At 48.8% G+C, this 18,674-nt stretch overlaps 5 protein-coding genes across 5 annotated transcripts; 2 read left to right on the top strand and 3 right to left on the bottom strand.

The window, feature by feature from the left end:
- Window positions 1-5,159: 5,159 nt before the first annotated feature.
- LOC111074958 (mediator of RNA polymerase II transcription subunit 15) lies at window positions 5,160-12,315 on the top strand. Its single transcript, XM_022367981.2, has 3 exons — window positions 5,160-5,417; window positions 10,589-11,038; window positions 11,097-12,315. The coding sequence occupies exons 1-3, from the start codon at window positions 5,413-5,415 to the stop codon at window positions 11,953-11,955; spliced, it is 1,314 nt and encodes a 437-aa protein (XP_022223673.2). The 5' UTR covers window positions 5,160-5,412; the 3' UTR covers window positions 11,956-12,315.
- Window positions 12,219-13,956, bottom strand: LOC111074959 (translation initiation factor eIF-2B subunit gamma). The gene is made up of 4 exons (XM_022367982.2): window positions 13,716-13,956; window positions 13,151-13,659; window positions 12,948-13,088; window positions 12,219-12,881 (listed from the first exon to the last, which is right to left on the bottom strand). Exons 1-4 carry the CDS (start codon window positions 13,870-13,872, stop codon window positions 12,315-12,317), a joined length of 1,374 nt encoding a protein of 457 aa, XP_022223674.2. The 5' UTR covers window positions 13,873-13,956; the 3' UTR covers window positions 12,219-12,314.
- A 187-nt stretch (window positions 13,957-14,143) lies between these two features.
- LOC111074962 (V-type proton ATPase subunit D 1) lies at window positions 14,144-15,184 on the bottom strand. The gene has a single exon (XM_022367985.2). The coding sequence runs from the start codon at window positions 15,080-15,082 to the stop codon at window positions 14,342-14,344; it is 741 nt and encodes a 246-aa protein (XP_022223677.1). The 5' UTR covers window positions 15,083-15,184; the 3' UTR covers window positions 14,144-14,341.
- An 84-nt stretch (window positions 15,185-15,268) lies between these two features.
- Window positions 15,269-16,945, top strand: LOC111074961. Its single transcript, XM_022367984.2, has 3 exons — window positions 15,269-16,064; window positions 16,122-16,305; window positions 16,362-16,945. The coding sequence occupies exons 1-3, from the start codon at window positions 15,483-15,485 to the stop codon at window positions 16,733-16,735; spliced, it is 1,140 nt and encodes a 379-aa protein (XP_022223676.2). The 5' UTR covers window positions 15,269-15,482; the 3' UTR covers window positions 16,736-16,945.
- Window positions 16,752-18,551, bottom strand: LOC111074960. Its single transcript, XM_022367983.2, has 2 exons — window positions 17,239-18,551; window positions 16,752-17,178 (listed from the first exon to the last, which is right to left on the bottom strand). The coding sequence occupies exons 1-2, from the start codon at window positions 18,472-18,474 to the stop codon at window positions 16,831-16,833; spliced, it is 1,584 nt and encodes a 527-aa protein (XP_022223675.2). The 5' UTR covers window positions 18,475-18,551; the 3' UTR covers window positions 16,752-16,830.
- Window positions 18,552-18,674: the final 123 nt, after the last annotated feature.

Raw genomic sequence — 18,674 nt, forward strand, 5'->3', positions numbered from 1 at the left:
GGGTAGGGGGAGTTCCGCCGATTCAGATGAACACGGAAAGCCAACTGAAGGCTCTCGCCCGTGTGGGCTCCAAAGCAGAGTCCACATCGGTTCTCTTTTTGTACAAACTGCGATAAGGTAACGGCGAATCGTTTTAATCGTGGCTGGTTCACAGACTATTGACTTATCGGTTAAAAGTATTTGGAAACCAATCAGTAATGGTAGTTGATACCCTTGCAGAACAGACCGCGTAAGTCACAGACTGGAATGCAGATGGTTCCGTGTTGTCAGAGCTGAGTTGGCTATTCGACTCGACTGTTGATGCTGCGGAGGACTTGTATAATGAGCTGCAGGGGAAAATTGGAATACCCTCAGCAAGGGTACACTCGCATGAAGTAATCAAACCAGAACTCCCTCCATTCATATCAGCACTAAATTGTGTCCAAACAAGTTAAATGTTTGATTACCCAAGGGAAATCACCGGAAATGCTATCTTCCTTTGGAGGCTTTCTTCCTTCCTTTAGCCTGGCGTAGCCTGCAAAACGAAATGGATTCTAGGGGGATTCCTCCCACCCTGCTTTGTCTCGCCAGTGCCATTGCCACCACGATCTCCACGTACTTCGTGTACCCTTGCATTGTATTCGAGTGGGCAAAGACGCAGAAATTTCAAGTTCAGAGCAGCAGTGGGTACTGCTTACGGCTGACCTATTTAAAATAAATCTGAGGCAATTAAAGCGAACCGCTCGGGTAATTATAGGGCGGTCAGACCCCAAAACAAACAGACTCTTGCTGAATTGTGATAATTAATAGTTGCCCTGGGAGTGGCCGAGGGGCAGTGGCAGTGGCAGGGCTTGGATTTGGACTCGGATTCAGTTTCGGACTTGAACTGCACCCAAGACAATGAAAATTGTAACAAAATTGCGAATTTACTTGTACTCTTTCGTGTGCTTGTGCGGGGTTTCTTTTCGTTTGTATTTTTCTCGCTTCTACACTCCAAGTTTTATTTTATTGTTACAAATCGGCAACGGAACGAGCGAGTTTACGTAAAGATACAAAAAAAAAAAAAAAAAAAATACCTTCGATGCCTTGAACTGAAATTAATGAGCCCGTTAGCCCCGAATCAGCCCCAGACCCAGCCTCAGCCCAGCCCCAACTTCAGCCTCCAGCTCGGAGTGCGCGTCAGCATTTCTTTTGTGGCGTTCCATGGGATTGGTAACGCCCGAAGTAGCCGCCACCAGCACCAGACCAGCAGACCAGCAGACCACCAGAGCCCGCTAGAGCAGTCAGCCATGCCCAATCGGACTGTCCATGTCGGAGGAGTGCATCAGAGTCCATCAGTCCATCAGTCCGTCAGTCCGTCAGGTGCGCGCTGCGGCTCCACCACCATGGCACCATGGCACGCTTCATGCTTCAAGTGCGCAACAATTGGACAAAAGCGGATTTGCTTTGCTTGGTTTGGGTGGCTATGGCTATGGGTTTTTGTTGTTGTATGTTGTGCCCTCTCCCTCGCCAATTTCTTTGTTGCCTTTTGGTTGGCGTCGATTGGTAATTTGTAAGCGGGGGCATTGCAATTGATTTCAATTGATTTCGATTGAATTACTCATGCACAGAACGACGGATCCCAGAGCGATGTCAGCTGCAGTTTCAGCTAGAGCCGTTCCGAATTTGACTTCCTTCCGCTTCAATCGCTCGACGCGTGAGAATGGTCAGAAATTTGCATTTCTTTGGCCTGGCCTGGCCTGGCCCCGGGCGGCACGCCCCCTCAATGTCAAGTTCAGAGTCACTTCCTTCCCTTCAGAAGTGAAACTGAATCCGAAACTGAATCTGAACAGTTCCAATCTGATCTTGATAGTCCACCGAATAAAAACAATCAACTTAAAACTTACAAATCATGTAGCGGACAAGTTCCGGCTTGAATCTGGCTCTTTAGATCTTAAACTTGCCCATTGTTGACTGCTCGTAAATGATGATTATGATGTGAATGTGAATGTGAAGTGAATGAATCTGAATGGCTAATTGTGGGTGTGGGTGTGGGGTGTGGGGGGTGTGGGTGTGCTGGCTGATGCTGGTACTGCTGTCAGTCAGTGGAGGAATCTTTAATCATCAATTAAATAACTTAAAGCATACACGGCGCTAATGTGCGCCCAATTAGCTCTTAAAGTCCACCAATTTGTGCTTTAAAGCCGATTTTCAGCTACCCTTTTCCATCGCAGTTTGAGAAACAATCGCCAAGTCAATGCCACCCCTCTCCATCGGCAGAGTATGACCAGAAATTACTTAATTTGCCCATACTCGTGTGTGAATTAAATGAACTGCTAATCCACTGAAACAACGCCCAGAGAACTTGTAATTAATCTCGATTCGCCACTCTTCGAGCTCACGCGGCCTTGAACTTCAAAGCCCAAGTGGAGTGGTGTGGCGTGGTGTGGCGTGGAGTGACGTGGCCCATTAGAACGTTAGCTTAGCGGATCAGAGGCCAGACCAGACAGCTGAGACTCAGACTTACTTTCGCTTTTTCATCCATCAAGATGCTAGCCGTAGCCGGGAGGGGGCTTGCAATATTCTTGCGAAATGCGCAGATTGAGAGTTCGGCACGAGGGAAAACCCTGACATAACATGGCGCTTACGCTTACGCTTACGCACTGCCAGACGCAAAATATGTGGAGCATTAAGCATTAGGGCTAATTAGTTAATAAACAAAAGAGGGGGACCGTAGTGGATGGGAAACATTTCTCCATTGCCATTCCCATTCCCTTGTCTGACTCTTTTATTTTATTTTATTTCATTTCATTTCATTTCATTTCATTTCATTTTCTTTTGATTTCTTTGGCGGATCAGAGTCCAGTCCATGAGTGGTGCAAGCTGACCAATTCTCAATTGCAATTGCAGCTAAAACTGTTGCCACACTGGGAGAAATTTGCGGGTAGCTCAAGAAAGGAAATGGACGGGACGCAGAGATAAAATAGTTGTAGTGCAATTTGAGGTTTAGTTTTTGTCCAGTTTGGCTTTGGCTGTCTCTGTCTCTGTCTCTGTGGCTGTGGCTGTGTCTGCCAATGCCTATAATTTCCCCCAATGAACCTGACCGTCGCGCTGCTTGTTAATGCTGTCGATGGGGCACAGTTATGATTATGAGAGAGGCCTTTGTGACAATCAACTTCCTCGAAACGTGCCGCATGGGCCACTGCAATGGCTTTGGCATGGCTCTGGCGTGGATCGGAATGGACTTGGACTTTGCATAATGGTCGGCCAGTTAGTCAGTTAGCCAGTTAGTTCGTGTAATGAATTTTTACCTGTGTTATTATGGGGAGGGGGGCAATAATAGTAAGAGTCGTCAGCGACATTGGAGAGACATTTGCCAGCAAAATCTACAGATGGGCGGGGCGGGGCTGGGCTGGGCTGGAGGGTTTATTTTGGCTCGGTTGCGCTGACTAATCCAGCAAAACATTTTTATTAATTATGCATTATAATTGAGGCACCCGCCGCCGCCTGAGAAAGGGAGGAACGATTGTGATTAGCGCCGCCGTCGCCGTCGCCGCCTGCAATTATCCATCAGAGTCGTGAAGTTGTTTGCCGCGGCAGCTGCAAAATGTGTAATATGACGATGGGGTGGAGCAACAGAAACAGAAAACAAAATAAAAACCAAAAACCAAAAAGAAAAGCCAGAAAATTATGTGAACTTGTTATATCACCTGGCGGCCAGAGCAAGTCACTTCAACACTTCAACACGGGAGAAGGGGATTGGGGGGGGGGGGGTGGCTCCCGCCAAACACTTTTCCAAAACAGCAGCCACAAGCAGAGTAAACAACAAGTTGCACTTTCTTTGCGTTACGCTTCTTTGCATGCATTGCCAAATCTACAAATATATATATGTATATATATATATATGTATATATTTGAAATGTATATATGTATATTTATGTAGAGATAATGGTCAGTGCAGTGCGGTCAGTGTCCAGACATTGAACGGCAAGCAGTTGCAATGCTTGAATGCTGCCCGCCGAAAAACGAGGCAGATACAGATTCAGATACGAGAGGCAGAGATGCAGATACAAGTGCAACAGCAGCAACAGCAGCATCGTCGGCAACGGCACAGAAACGCAAAAGTTCAACAGACGAAGGCGTCAGTCAGCATCCCATCCCCATCTCGCTGCCCCCTCCCCCCACTTGTAGGCGTTTGCAGTATTGTAAATTAATTCATATTAGCTAAACAAATGCATCCGTGTGCGAGTATCGGTGTGTATCTGTGAGCTGTGAGCTGTGTGCCTTGGTTAGCTTTTAGCATTTCATTCGATGGATGAGTTGCCGCACAGGTTTCTTGTGGTCTGCGCCTCATCGCCGCCTCAGCGTTGTGGGAGCATCGCATCGCATCGCGCAGCATCGTTGCAGCCTCGTTGCAGAAACCGGCGCAAATGATTTTTATTTTCATTTACTTGGCATCGCATCGCATCGTATCGTATCGTATCGTTTCGTATCTGGCGTTGTATTGAAAATGGAAATAGCAAACATGCAAAATACGCTGCGAAGGCTGAGAAAATCAGCGGCGAAAATGTTAATTACACTACGTACAGCCAAGGCAGCTTCTACGAGTGGCAGCCACATAGTAGGGCCAGGCCATCCAATTCCAAATGTTGCTTGCAGTTAGTTAAAGATCTCAGCATGAGTAATCTAAATTCGATTATGACTAATAGACAGGAGCAGAAGCAGACACAGACACAGACACAGACACACAGTTCTACATAGCAGCAGCCCACCCACCAAAACAAAAGACTCTTCGGCGAACGAACTTGAAGGCGTAGGAAATTCCACTCAAATTTTTCAATTCGAATACAATTTTTGAGCCACTCTTTGCCAGCAAGAGAGGGTGGAAGAGAGAGAGGGAAAACCTGGCAGTGAGCAAGGTATATTAGTCGAAGGGTAAGACAGTGCAGCTAATCCCTCTCCCCATTCTACAAGTCAACAAATAGCAACAGAAAAAAGACACACAAAAACATACCTTACCCTCCAGTTCATTCGTAAACAGAGAGTGAGGAGAGACAGAGAGCTCAAGGCAGCAGTCGGACACGAGAGAGAGAGAGAGAGAGAGAGAGACATAGTAGAGAGAGAAATATGCTCTTGGGCGGCTGCTTCGGCTTCGAGTGTGGCGGCGACTTTTTGGTATAAAACATTAACCAGCCAAAGAAAGTCATTCATTTAGTTGTTTGAGCTAGACGAGCGAACCGAACCGAACCGTTAGCAGCAGCAGGAAAAGTGCTGCACAAGACATTTACCCAAGTGCGACTCAGTGTTAAATAGACAAGACCCCCAAGAACTCCCACAGACCATCGAGTGAACGAGAAGTGAGTGCGCAGTGTTTCGTGTCCACCCAGCCCCCCCACCCGAGGATATTGCCACAGGAAGCACATTATTTGGATACCACGAGACGTCTGCCACAGAATGCAGTAAGTGCTACGCCCCCTTAGCTCCCTTAGCCCCCTTATAGTCTCCCTGGGGCCACCACCACCCCCCTGTGGCCCCCCCCCAGACCACCACCATCTGGGATGTTCCCCACGTTTCAGCATTTTTCATGTCAACAACCATATCACAACAAAAATCGAGTCACTACGAAAATGTAAACAATGACAGACAGGCAAATATAAAAATAAAACAAAATAACCATCCACAAAGCCGCAAAAAAATCAAATATCAGCTGCAGGTGATCGATGTGACACCATCTAACATAAAAATTAAGTGATAAAATATACATATATGTATATACATAATTATGGATGATTTTATTGCATTATTACCAATTGCACCAGGCACTGAGGAACCCAATTTCTTCAAATGCTTGGACACACTCGTCAATTTTCTCTGAAGTGAGATAGTTTTTGTGACCTTCTAAGAATTCGTTGATGAATGCTCTGCAAAATCATGCAGGATATTGCAGACGCTGTTGGCTGACACTCCGAAAAACACTCTTCTCAGAAGAAGATCCCAAAGTATAAAGTATGGCGTACGCTCTCCAGAGGTTGCAGCTCGGCAGTTTGTGTCCTTCTTCCGTAGCACTCCAAGCGAGTAACCAACAGAGAAAGCAGGTCTCTCCATCCTAAAACTTTCCTTAAAAAACGCCTCGTTGTTTCTGGGATCCTTCTCCCAAAATGTACCGAACCGCTTCTGAAAAACATAACATAATATTTGTACTTTAAACATTGGTTGCATTATTAGAAGCACTCACAAATGACCACAACCTTCCGGGCTTCAGGTTTTCAAAACAGATATCCATTCTATTTTCCCCTCTTCTTCAATATTTTTTTTTTTTTTTTCCATGTCCAACAACATGTTAGCTGGCAAAGTTTTGTGAATCACATTCACGACCATTGAATGTTATTTATATTCATTTTAATTAAAGAAAAAAAATTTTCCCCCCAGTAGACAACAATGGATGGTGGATGGGCATGTGAATGGTGTCACATCTCAAAATCCCACCGTCCCCCAGGATGGACTCAGTGTGCAGAGGGACTACCCCAGAGACCCCCACACACAATGAATATGAGGCAACCGAGCCTGGACCTGGACCTGGACTGGGCCCTGCAGACCAGACCCACAAATTCGTGCCGCAACCTCAACCAATAATTAACATTTTGGTATTGTTTGACTTCTGTCGGAGTCTCTGTGTTTGGGTCTTTGGGTCTCTGAGGTTCTCTCAGCCCAGTTTTGTGTCGCTTGGCAACCACGAAATATTCTTTTGAAAGATTTCAAAACCGAGCAACATACGAGAAGCAGACAAATGCAACTGCAACAGAGGCAGATACAATACGCGACTCGTACTTGGAGCGTGTCTCTGGGTTTTCCACCTCCAATGTCTGCCCAAGTCTGCCTCTGCCTCTGCTTCTGCCTCTGCTTCTGCCTCTGCTTCTGCCTATGCCTCTGCCTCCGTCTCTGTGTTGGCGTGGGAGTTTTTGTTTTTGTTGGTCTCTTGGCCGCCTGTGGCACTGACAGTTCATTCAGACAGCCAAGTACCCGTCAGTAGACGCGACGCTGGCAGTGGCAGCTGCGGCTCCACAATACTACCCCAGGGGGGGGGGTTGTGTGGGGATAAGCATAAGCCCCATTACCTAATCGGGCAGGGAGAGTTTATGGCCAAAAATTTGTGTTTGCTTTTGTGGCAATCTGATGTCCAGGCCGGGCAACTGTCGGACCAACGGACTGACTTACTCACAGCTGAAGTAGATCAATCGATTAGGAATCGATTGGACCTGGTCACGCCTCTGCACAGAGACAGAGAGAAAGAGAGACAGAGACAGCGAGAGAGAGAGAGAGAGAAAGAGAGACAGAGCTAGATCACAATCTCTGCAATAAATTGCCTCACATAATCGGGGGGACGGGACTTGTCCTTTCTAAAAGTCGTGTGGATTACTCATACGCATGCGCTTATATAAGCCACTGCGAATATGAGCGGCAATTGTATCAAATGCACGGGGCGTATACGCAATATGTCAGCGTTTGGAATTACAGTTACGCACAGAAATGCGCAATTGCCCAAGCGTGTGCCCATGCTACGCTACGCCATGCCACGCCACTCTGCCACTCTGCCACACCCCCACTCGACAGCAGCGGCCTTCTGGTCAGCGCTTTTGGCTATTAGCCATCGAGGCTATCATGATTCTGGCCAGATGCTGACAGGAGCAGCCTCAGTGAGTCACCCAACATAGGATGACCATAGGGAGTATCATAGGATCGTAGTATGTGGCTGCAGTGTATCCAAAGGCAGCCCCAAGGCACGCAATTATTTATTTTTGTTTTTTGGGGTGTGTTTGGATCAATCATGGATTGGCCCTTGGCTCGAACTTTTCACTTTTATTTTGGATGGAATCCAAATGGCACCCCCTTAAGGCTGTCCAGCCCTGACGAAGGTCAGCCCCCCAAAACGGTAACAAATTTGTCAAAATTATTAACGAAACATTAAAAGATAAACGAAGACGAAGGGGAGTGGATGGAGTGGAGTTGGAGTTGGAGCGAAAAGAAACATAAAATCCATTGCCACAAACAATTATGGAGCACATTATTTAGATGCCCCCGAAAGCAGCCAAACGTAAATTTCCAGCACATTAAAAATACAATACACGGCACCTCCGCCCCACCACCACTCCCCGCCTAACTGCACGCACATTAGCAGAGTTTAATTTGTTACAAAAAAAACTTAAGTTGAGAAAAAGTGAAAAAAAAAAAACGAGAAATTAAAGCAGTGCAATGTACATAATTTATTTGTGGGTTTTCATGTTTCACACACACACACACAACACACACACTCACACTCACACAGTTTAATGGCTTCAGGCTGTTAACGAGCTTGCGTTTAATTAAGCTCTCAGATAAAATAGCTCACATGCCTCCCATTCCATTCCATTCCATCCCATGCCTTCCCTTCCCTGCTTGAAGGCAGTGAAAACAAAAGACTTGAGCAACGAACTCGACTCCACTCGACTGGTTAAGGTAAGCAAATTACATGCTTAAAAGAGCTGAGCTGAGCTGAGAGCTGGATTACATATGTATACCAGAAGGGAAGAAGAACAGGAATCTGCCATTTGGATGCAAGTCTGTTGCCTTGCCAAATCTCTAGGATAATTACCAAACAAACTCATTAAAATGCAGGTGGCTCTGGCTGGAAAGTGGCTCGAAAGTCTGTCTGTTGTAAGAGTTGCGCTTATGTCACCCCAAAAAAGTCCGTCTAACATGACGCACACCCAACATTTAAGGAAATCAAAAGCAAATATAGAGGCGGCTCGAGGCTCGTAAGAGATACAGAAACAGCACCCAATTCCTACGCAAGAAAAGTCTGCGTCAGAGAGCAAAATCAAGTCGGTCCCGTGTACTCGTACATGTATAACGAAACCAACTCTCTGCCTGTCTTGTGGTCTTATGCCAGAAGTGGCTGAAAGGTGGTCTAGCAGGGGGGCGGGAGGGGAAAGAAAACCATCAACGCATCGCCTCTGCCGCTTGGCTGGGATGTGATGTAATGGCAGTACGATAAAGTCTCCATCTGGAGCTAGAGCTAGAGCTAGAGTCAGATCCCGAGACATGCAACTAATGCACCATTTATGGCAGACAGACTGGCTGGACTGGCCATGCAACGCCAGATTATATTACGACTGCGATTGCCAGTGAGAGTGCTGAGCAGTGTGGCCACATGTAGAGCAGCAGCAGCAGCAGCAGCAGCAGCAGCCATAGGCGGAATGATCGGGAATTGCTGGCTGGCTGACTGGCTGGCTGTCTGGCTGTCTGGCATAGATGGAGTGCTCTTTGCATGTGGGGCAGGTGCGAGAAGAAAGCGCCGTCTCTGGCGATTCCCAGGCACATTTCGCAAAAGGTTCGTTGACAGTGACAATGCAACAAGCGGTGGCAGCCTGCGCATCTTCAGCCAGAGGCTGCCTAAAGTTCAAAGGTGCATCCCATCCATTCCCAGTGGCACTGCAACTGCGAATGAAACTGCAGCAAGCCAGAGAGGCGAGCTGACAAATTGGCAGCGGCGCAGCTTGAAAACTCGATCTTGGCTGCACATCGAACACTTTTCAGCCCTCCATGCAGGTCAAAACTTTATTAACTTGCCCCAATTAAGCGCTATGGAGATGCAGAGATTCAAAGTCAGAGCCAGCGAGCCAGCGAGCCAGCGAGTCATTCGAGACATTCGATTGGCAGGAAAAGTAAAAGTTTGGCTCAGACTTTTGCTTTTATTGCCACACTTATTTCACTTTGCTCAGCTATTTGTGACTGTTACTTTGGCTTTCCAAGTTACGGCCTCAATTAGAGGCAGGCACGGGCACGGGCACGGGTACGGGTACGGGCACGGGCACGGGCACGTAACGTTAGCTAATTGGACTGACCAGCTACAGTCCACCGGCCACCGTCCATCGGGCAGGAATGCCTCGTTCAGATTATGCGTATGAGTAGCAGTTGACATTCAGCCAAAGCTGTCTGTGATCCGTGTGTGTGTGTGTGTGCGAGTGGGTCTCGATTAAATGGCAAGTTGAGCGTCTTTATTGTACTCCCTGGAAGAGGGTACATCAGCTATATCAGGGATCATCGCTCCGCAGGATGAACCTCACACGGGGAGGCCTAGGCCTTGCCGTCCGCGCTACTCTCCAAATGCCAGTCTCTTCCGTTGCAACTTTCGGTGCAGCCATGGGGACAGCTTTCGCCAAGTGTATTCCATCTTCTATGATTCCCAAAGCCAAACTTTCCTTGCTGGCTTCTCAGGCTTCTCAGCCTCTGTGGTGGCATCTTCATGGGGGGATGTGGTACGGGACAGGGACTGCGACTTGCTGTTACCTTATAACAAGTTTTCTGGCCTGGCCTGGCCTGGTCTGGTCTTGCATAACTGGTCGCTGGGCCTCGCTGACGATGCCGATGACGATCCGATGGGGTTGCGGCGGCTTCGGCGGCGGCGGCTGTCTTCTTTGGTTGCAATTTGGCGGCATCTGCAAGTCGAGAGAAAAAAGGTTCGCAAAAATATTTTCCCGCGTTTTTTGTGGGTCTTCTTTCTTGATTGTCTGCTTGCCACAGAGTTTCCCATATCATAAAGTGGCGGAATGACTTGGGATTGACTCATTTAATGGCTCTGTTTCTCTTGCAGCACACACACAGCCCTGCTACTAGTCCTGGCGGTTGCCACCGGCCTGTGGGCCAGCGTGAATGGAGCCGCCACGGGAGCACCATCGGCCACGGCCACCACAGCTCAGCCGAAGGGTTTCTCGGCCCGTTCGCTGGACGTGAGCGCCAGCGGCGGCGAGGAGGAGGATGACTTCGAGACGCAAGCCCAGACGCATCTCGCCTACAGGCAGCAACCGCAGCAGCAGCAGCAGCAGCGGCAGCAGTACGAGTACAGCGAGGAGGACCAGGAGGAGGCACCGCGCCAGGTGTACATCAATCGGAATGCCAAGCAGCAGAGCAACTACCTGAAGCAGCAGCTCAAGAAGCCGCTGAGCGAGGAGAGCGAGGAGGAGGAGGAGGAGATCGAGGAGCCCGACCGTCTTTCCACGCTGCTGAGCAAGTCAACCTTCAGCTGCACGGACAGGAACTCTGGGTAAGCCCTTCCCACTGGCCGCTCCCACGAAGCGTTGCTCATTATATTCCTGTTTCAGCTACTACGCGGACGAGTCGCTGAGCTGCGAGGTGTTCCATTACTGCCAGGAGAGCCAGAAGCACTCGTGGATCTGCCCAGAGGGCTTCACCTTCCACCAGATACACCTGATCTGCATGCCACCCTCGCACGACAACATCTGCAAGCAGTCCTCCAAGTACCACATCGTCAACGACTACCTGTACAAGCCCATCAACCTGCAGGAGCACCAGAGCAAGCCCAATGTGACGCTTCGCTACTCGGAGCGCTACTTCCCCGAGAACTACTATGAGCACGAGCGCTACGACGACGAGGAGGAGGAGTTGCCCGCAGCGCCCAGGCCCCGTATACAGCATCAGCAGCAGCAACAGCAGCAACAGCAGCACCATCAGCAACAGCAGCAGCAGCCCCAACAGCAGCTGCAACATCGTCAAGTGGTCGCCTATCAGCAGCCCCAGGTTCAGCATCAGCCACAGCCTCAAGTTCGCGTCCAGTATCAGCAGCCGCAACAGCAGCAGCAGCAGCAGCAGCAACAGATCCGCCACCAGCCACAACCGCAGCCGACCACCCTGGCCTACCGCAAACCCCAGCCCACGACCACCATCCAGCCACAATTGCAGTTGCATCAGCTGCACCAGCCCCAATTGCAGTTGCACCAGCAGCGACCCCAGACATTGGCGCCCACCGTAACGCCGGCGCCGTACCGCTTCTTCACTGCCGCTCCACAGCTGCAGCATCTGCAACAGCAGCATCAGCATCAGCAGGTCTTCCGCACGCCCGAGGAGATTAATATCTCGCTGCAGCAGCGCAGGCCGCAGGTGTTTATTGCCACAACGCCCAGGTACTACGAGGATGAGTACCTCTACGAGCGCAGGAAGTGAGGAGTGAGCAAACAGTCTTGTCGTTCCACGCCCACGCCCCCAGGCACAGGCCCACCCCTACCCTTTCCATTCCCATTACCCCTTGGAATCCACCAATTGTGTACATTTCTCCCTACCCCCGCAGTGCCCTGCAGTTTTGGGGTCAACTCTTTTAGCTTTAAGCTGTGCTCCCGCTCCTGCTCTCTGTCTCTGCTGGCAGGGGGGGAAGAGCTCAAACGGCATGCGACGGCCTCCCCTTGTCAGCTCCAAATTCATAGCGCGAGTTTTGTGTACCTACTTGTAATATTTAATGTCCTGCTAGAAGAATCCGCCTTCTAACTCAATTCGTTAATAAAGGAAGCCACATTTAAGTTAGCTGCTCACTGTATGTCTATCTCCATGTACTGGTCGGCGTTGGACAGATGCATCGCCTGGCTGCTGGTGCCCTCGTCCACCACGTAGTTGGGGCCGATGATGCAGTTCTTCAGCACAGAGCCACTCTTCACGTGCGCCCGATGCCCCACGATGCAGTTGTCTATGTTGCAGCCCTCCTCCACAATGGCGTTCGACATGACGAGCGAGTTGCTCACAATGTTCTTCGGATTGATGACACAATTGGGTCCGAAAACACTGTAGTTCAGGGAGGTCTTCTCCGACAGCTTGGCATTGTCGGCCGCTATGATTTCCTTCGTTTGCGTGGACTTAACCAGAGCCCCGGGCGCGATCAGCGGATGCGTTTCGCCACACAGCTCGTTCCAGATGCTGGCCAACTTTCGGTTGATGGCCAGAAAACTGAGCGTGCTGTTCACCCGCACTCCGATGGCATCCTTGGGGGCCTGGACGGCATAGCAGCGCACCACGTCGCCGTGATAGGGAACATGCGACAGAGATTGATTGAACAGCGACGTCTGCGTGATTTTCTGATCCAGAGCCGTGTGTGGGACATACTAAACAAAATATTTGTATTGGATGAATTATTTGGGAATTGACAATTTTGAAATTGAAATCCTTACATGTAGAATATGGTCCTCGAGCTTGGTGGCCAGTCCCACCTCAGATGTCGTATCCTGAACAGCCTTGGAAGGCCGCTTGGCATGCTGCTTCTTGATGAGATGCGGCAGGAACTCTCCCTTGAACGTTGAGATATTTTCCTTCTGCAATAATATGAAGTCTCAGATTAGAATGTATCCCTCTGGCAGAACTCTGCTGTAAGTACCCTGTGTAGATAGTTGATGACCCACTTCTTCAGCACATAGATGTGGGCATCCAACAGACGGCTGTAGACATCCAGCTGTCCCTTGTTCTTCAGTAAATGCCTCTGGATGTTGAGTGTCTCCTCGCAGTCGCTGGCAGCGGTCAGAAAGGCCAGACGTTGGGTAGCCGAATGAACCCCAATCACATCGCGCTCCGGCTTGTGCTTGGTCTTTGGCCCCGGCATGACCACATCCGACTCGAAGCCGCTCTTGAACAGAAGGAGCGCCAGCGCGGCGTCATGTTCGCGGAACTTGTTGATCAGCGGGTAAAGGCTCACGTTGCTGACAATGTCGCAGCTCACAACCAGAAAGTCCGATTTGATTTTATCGTATATGTAGCGCAGGCTGTCCGCTGTGCCAAAATCACTGTCGTTGGGAATTGTGGCATAGTCGACTTTTAGTTTTAGGGGCGTGTTCTCTAGGGCCAGTTGAATTTCCAGCTTCTCCTGCTCCAGAACCACCACAATAACCTCTGTAGATCAAACAATAGTTCAATATAAGTCTAAATTTCTGAGTAATTGCAATTACCGGAAAAGTTGTGTTGTTGCAGCATATTCAGTGGATACCACAACAGCGGAAAGGGTCCCACCGGCAGCAGGCACTTGGGCGCATCGCCGAGCACTTCGGGCAGACGCGTGCCTCGACCGGCGGCCAAAACTACAGCCTGGAACTCGAAGTTGGTCATTTTTAAATGAATAAATTGCGCAAATATTCAGCCAGACGCGTGCAAATAAAACAAACTATCTACGTCACACAAGCAGCTGATTAACTGCGCGTAGCGCTGCTCAACACTGTTCCCAATCAGACATATGTTTGCAGTCATGTGACCGCGTCACAGGCCTTGCATTGTTGCTGCTATTGTTGTATAAAACAAGTCAGATGACTTTTTTTCCAACTTAAAATCCTTTATTTTGATGCTCAAATTACAGGAATGGCAACACAACACACATAATACGTTCTATGGAACAACAAAACTTTAATGCAGGATTGGCGCAGCTCTGACACTGCACTACAAAAATGGAATACATACATTTTTCTTATTGGAATAGACTACATACATTAGTTTGTGGTTTGCTTTTTGCGAATTGCGAAATGGAACAGAACAATAGTTTAACAATAATATTGCTGGAATATACACACAGATCGGATAATACTTAGAAGAGCACATCATCGTCGCCCTCATCGAGAATATTGACTTGTTGGCGTACATCAATGCCCTGCTTCAGTAGCTCCGCCTTTCTGGCGTCATTCTTGATGCGTGCCTCGCGCTTCTTGTCCTGGATTTTCTTGAGGCGATAGAACTCCTCACGCTCCAGCTCGTCCAGCTCGGAGATGATGTAGGCCAGGGTGCGTTCAATGCGAGGGATAATGACGTGCTCGATGGCGTTCACACGGCGATTGGTGATCTTGATGACCTCGTCCAGCGTGACGAATGACGTTTGCAGCGAGGCCAGCTCGACGAGGAGCTTCACAGCGCTCTGGTAGTTCTTCTTCAACTTGGCCAGCTGCTGACCACCACGGGCCAGACCAGCCAGTTCGTAGGTATCGGCGCCATCCGTGTATGACTCAAAAACGGGCAGCGTGACACCAGCTACGTTGTCCTTCTTGGTGCGAATCTTTATTTGCGCTTTGGTCACATTCTGGAGCACCACCTGGTTGATATCACCCGACGTGAACTTGGCCTCGGCCAGCGAAAAGGCGGCTTCTTTCATAACTTCGCCCATTAGGGTCTTGGTCTCTATGATTTTGCCCAAAATCATGCGAAAACGCATCTGCAGGGCATCAGCCTTCTTTTTCAGGAGTCCATGGCCCTTTTGTGCGCCCGCCAGACGTGCCTTCATCAACATCTGAGCACCACGGGACGGGAAAATCGGTAACCTATCTTTTCCGGACATTTTTCGGATATTTTTTCTATGAAACTGGCTAGTTACACGATTTTCTAATGCGCACCGAAAAAAGTCGACTACACTGAAAAATTCCAATTGGACTTCTGCAGTGTTGGCTAGCTACTGCGGGAAATCGATAGCAGATAAGATAGTGCTGCCTAACGCAAATCGACGTGAAACGTTAAAAAAACATATATGTTTTGTAGAGGAACGTAGGCGACACTATTGCGATGAAAATCCCGATGTTGCGAGAGGATATGTATATCCCCACAACGATGAAGAGAGAGAATCCCCTGGCACTACAAATTTAAAACGCAAAACAAGTGCTGGTAAGCGGTGGACACCACAGCTGACAGATATCAAGTCAAAAAGTAAACAAAACAACTCTTGTGTCTGACCTGGCAATATAATGTTTTTTCTGCCACGGGTTTGGATACCACAAATTCGTCACCACCTCCGGTACTACGCCAAGAAGTCCAAGTCACAGATCAAACCACAAATGGCCGTCACCGTCCCAAAGCAAGTTGTGCACGAGGAGATATTCCGTTATGTAAACCCGTTTGCCAGGATTAATGTGGTATCCGATCTGATAGTGCGAGTTAAGTGTGCCGATGTACACCAATACACAAGTGGTAATGTCTTTATAGCGCAACTGCACGGCTACAAGCCCAAGAACACAAAAGTTACATTAGATGTCAACATATCCGACGATGAAAAAATCGTTAATGTTGAGGTAAAGAAGACGGCGGAGAAACCTTCACGATTTGAGTGCCACCTCCAAATTCCTGTGCGGTCAGACGTGTTCATAGTCGGAGGGGCCAATGTAAGCGTTGAGGGCATACAGAGCGAGTGTCTTCAGGTCAAGGCGGAAGGTGCAATTGTTACCAAGAATGTGCGGGCCACAAACATTTCTCTATACAGTGAGAATGGTAACATCACCTGCGAGGGTACTTTGCTGGGAAAATCCACCGAAATTGAAACGCACAATGGTGTAAGTCAGAACTGATTCGGTTAGGCGCATTAACCACATTTATTTTCCACTTTTCAGAATATCGAGTTGGACAAGCTGCAAGGAGACAGCCTAAAGTGCTCTACCAAGGCAGGCAACATTATTACAGACTGTTGCTACGTGGAGAAATCGAAATTTCAAACCGACACCGGTCGACTGGAACTAAGAAACGTCCACAAGACTAGTGAAGTGCATGTCCATCAGTCGGCCGAGCTCAATATGAGTGAGTAAAATGAAGCAATTGCCAATTCCAACACCTATTTCACACGCTAATTGCAGCTGGAGTCCACGGCAATCTTCAGGTGGACACCAAAGGAGGCAACTTAAATCTGCAGCTTTCCGAGCTGATAGGACAGTGCAGGATTCAGGCTGATAATTTGGAAAACGATGCCGTCATCCACATATCAGAAAGCATTGAAAAGGAGTTGAACATTGAAGTAACAGCCTCCGAGGTCAGGTTAGACGACGAGCTAGAGCATGTGGCACATGCACTGAGCGAAGACAAGAGCACATTTTCACTCAGCAACGAGAATCAGCATCAGCGACTGATAGTGAAAAGCACTGGGGAAAAAGGCGTTCGTCTAGGCAAGCAATCCTGGAGTGACATGATGCGACAGAAGCTTCAGGATATGGCCACTGAAAATCTAAATTAAATAAAGACGCGACTCATTAAGTTACGAATATATTGTGCTGTAAGCTAAAATATCAGTCCTTTCTTTTTGTTTTCCCTATTAAGAAGGGATATCTCTTAGGCTTGGCCCGATTTCTTATCTAAAACGTCGCTCAGGCGCTCGTGGGCCTTCGAGAAGAGCACATCCTGCTCAGCCATTAGAGCCGAAATAAAGAGTTTGGTTTTGTTGGCATCAATGTCTTGCAGATTCTGTATGTCCTCCGTATTTTTTGCCTTGACAAGCATGCAGGCGAGTAGCCTCAGCAGCTTTGAGGAATTCTCCACATACAGCTCCCTGGGAGCTTCATCCTCCTCGTCCTCAAAGTCATTGTCGCCTTCTTTGAAGTTTTCTATGTGCCGTCTGAGTCTTGACCACACTTCTAGCAGATTTTCGAATGCATCTTTTTGATAGAAATAATTTAGCCGCTGGAATGGAGGCAATTGATTAGCTTTACAGGATTGACAGGATATGAGATTTCGTCTTACACTGCAAATATGAGCCAGATCTTCGAGATACTCTTCTTGGCGTTCGCCCAATGGAAGGAGCTGCAGAGGCTGCAGAAGGAATTTCAGAATACGCGTCAAGCAGCTTATGATGCTGGGAGCGTAGACATCCATAGATGCCTGGGCTTCAGGCAGTTGAACAAGAATAGTGCAAATGTTGAGGTAGGTTTGTATAATCTCCACATCACAGGTTATATGGGGTGAAAACGACACGTAGCCGACATCAGCGTCCTCTGCGGTGTCTGCTTCGACGGCCTGGCACTGGCCATCATCCTCCGCTCCGACTTCATCAGCGAACTTGGCCTGATCATCGCGCATGAGGCGCAAAAACGAATTGTTCACGCCATCACAGAGCTCCTGCACCAGGAAAACCTCCGCAAAGGGCTTCAACTTGACTGTAGAGTTGGCATTTTCCTCCTCGACCAAGGCACAGCTGGCCAGCACAGCATTGACGGCTTTCAGGGCAGCCGTAAGGAGGTCATCGCTTACCGACTGCTGCAGAATGAAGCCTAGATTCCTGGCCGAGCCATCGAAGGCGGCGAAGCAGACGTACCAGTCAATCCCAAACTGCTCCTTGCCGCTCGTCACATGTACCATGATGTACTGATAGACGCGCATCAGTTGGATCAGCATGCAGGTGTCCATGCAGGTGGCCAGCTTGAGGAGCGTCTCGATCCACTCCGCATTAGCCGTCAACAGCTCCACGCACTCAGCCTGAGCACACATGTTGCCCAGCAGACCGATTAGTATCTCATACAGGCGCATATCTTCGCTTCCAGAGATGGCGTACATGAGCAGCTCGATGGCATCGTTTTCCAACAAGAGAGTCACCACCTCCGGCGACACGGACATGTCCCACACCTTGCACAAATCATCCTCCAACTCCCGCCCCAGCGACCCCGCCTCCTGCTGGCTGAGCTTCAGCAGCGTCTGCAGTATAAAGCGCCTGCTGTACATTGTCTCACCCACAGCATCACCACGCATGCGCTCCAGGAGCTCCTCATCGTTCTCGTCCTCTGGGTCGTCGTCGTTGTTTTTAACTTCGTGGGCGGGCGGGGGAGTGTCTGATCCGTTGCTGCCACTCGCACTGGCGCTCCCAGCGTTGTTTCCTTTCTGAATGTTCTCCGCTGGCAGCATTTCGTTGCTTGATGCGGCTCTTGGAGCTACGCCACTGTTACCATTGTTACCTGCGGCCAGTTCGACATCTTCGTTGGGCATCTTGAAAATTCCAATTTGTGAATTTTTGGCAGACCAGACAACCAGTGTGACCTGAGAATGTTCAAGCCCTACAGTGCTGGCCCACCATCTACTATATACCGAAAACTATATAATACACCGTAAACGGTCACCCTAAAACTTTTTATGAAACTTGAAGAGTTTTAACAGATGAATGGTGAAAGATATCGAGGAAATATATT

This window comes from Drosophila obscura, unplaced genomic scaffold (genome assembly GCF_018151105.1).
Source record: "Drosophila obscura isolate BZ-5 IFL unplaced genomic scaffold, ASM1815110v1 contig_186, whole genome shotgun sequence".
Classification (NCBI taxonomy): Eukaryota; Metazoa; Arthropoda; class Insecta; order Diptera; family Drosophilidae; genus Drosophila; species Drosophila obscura.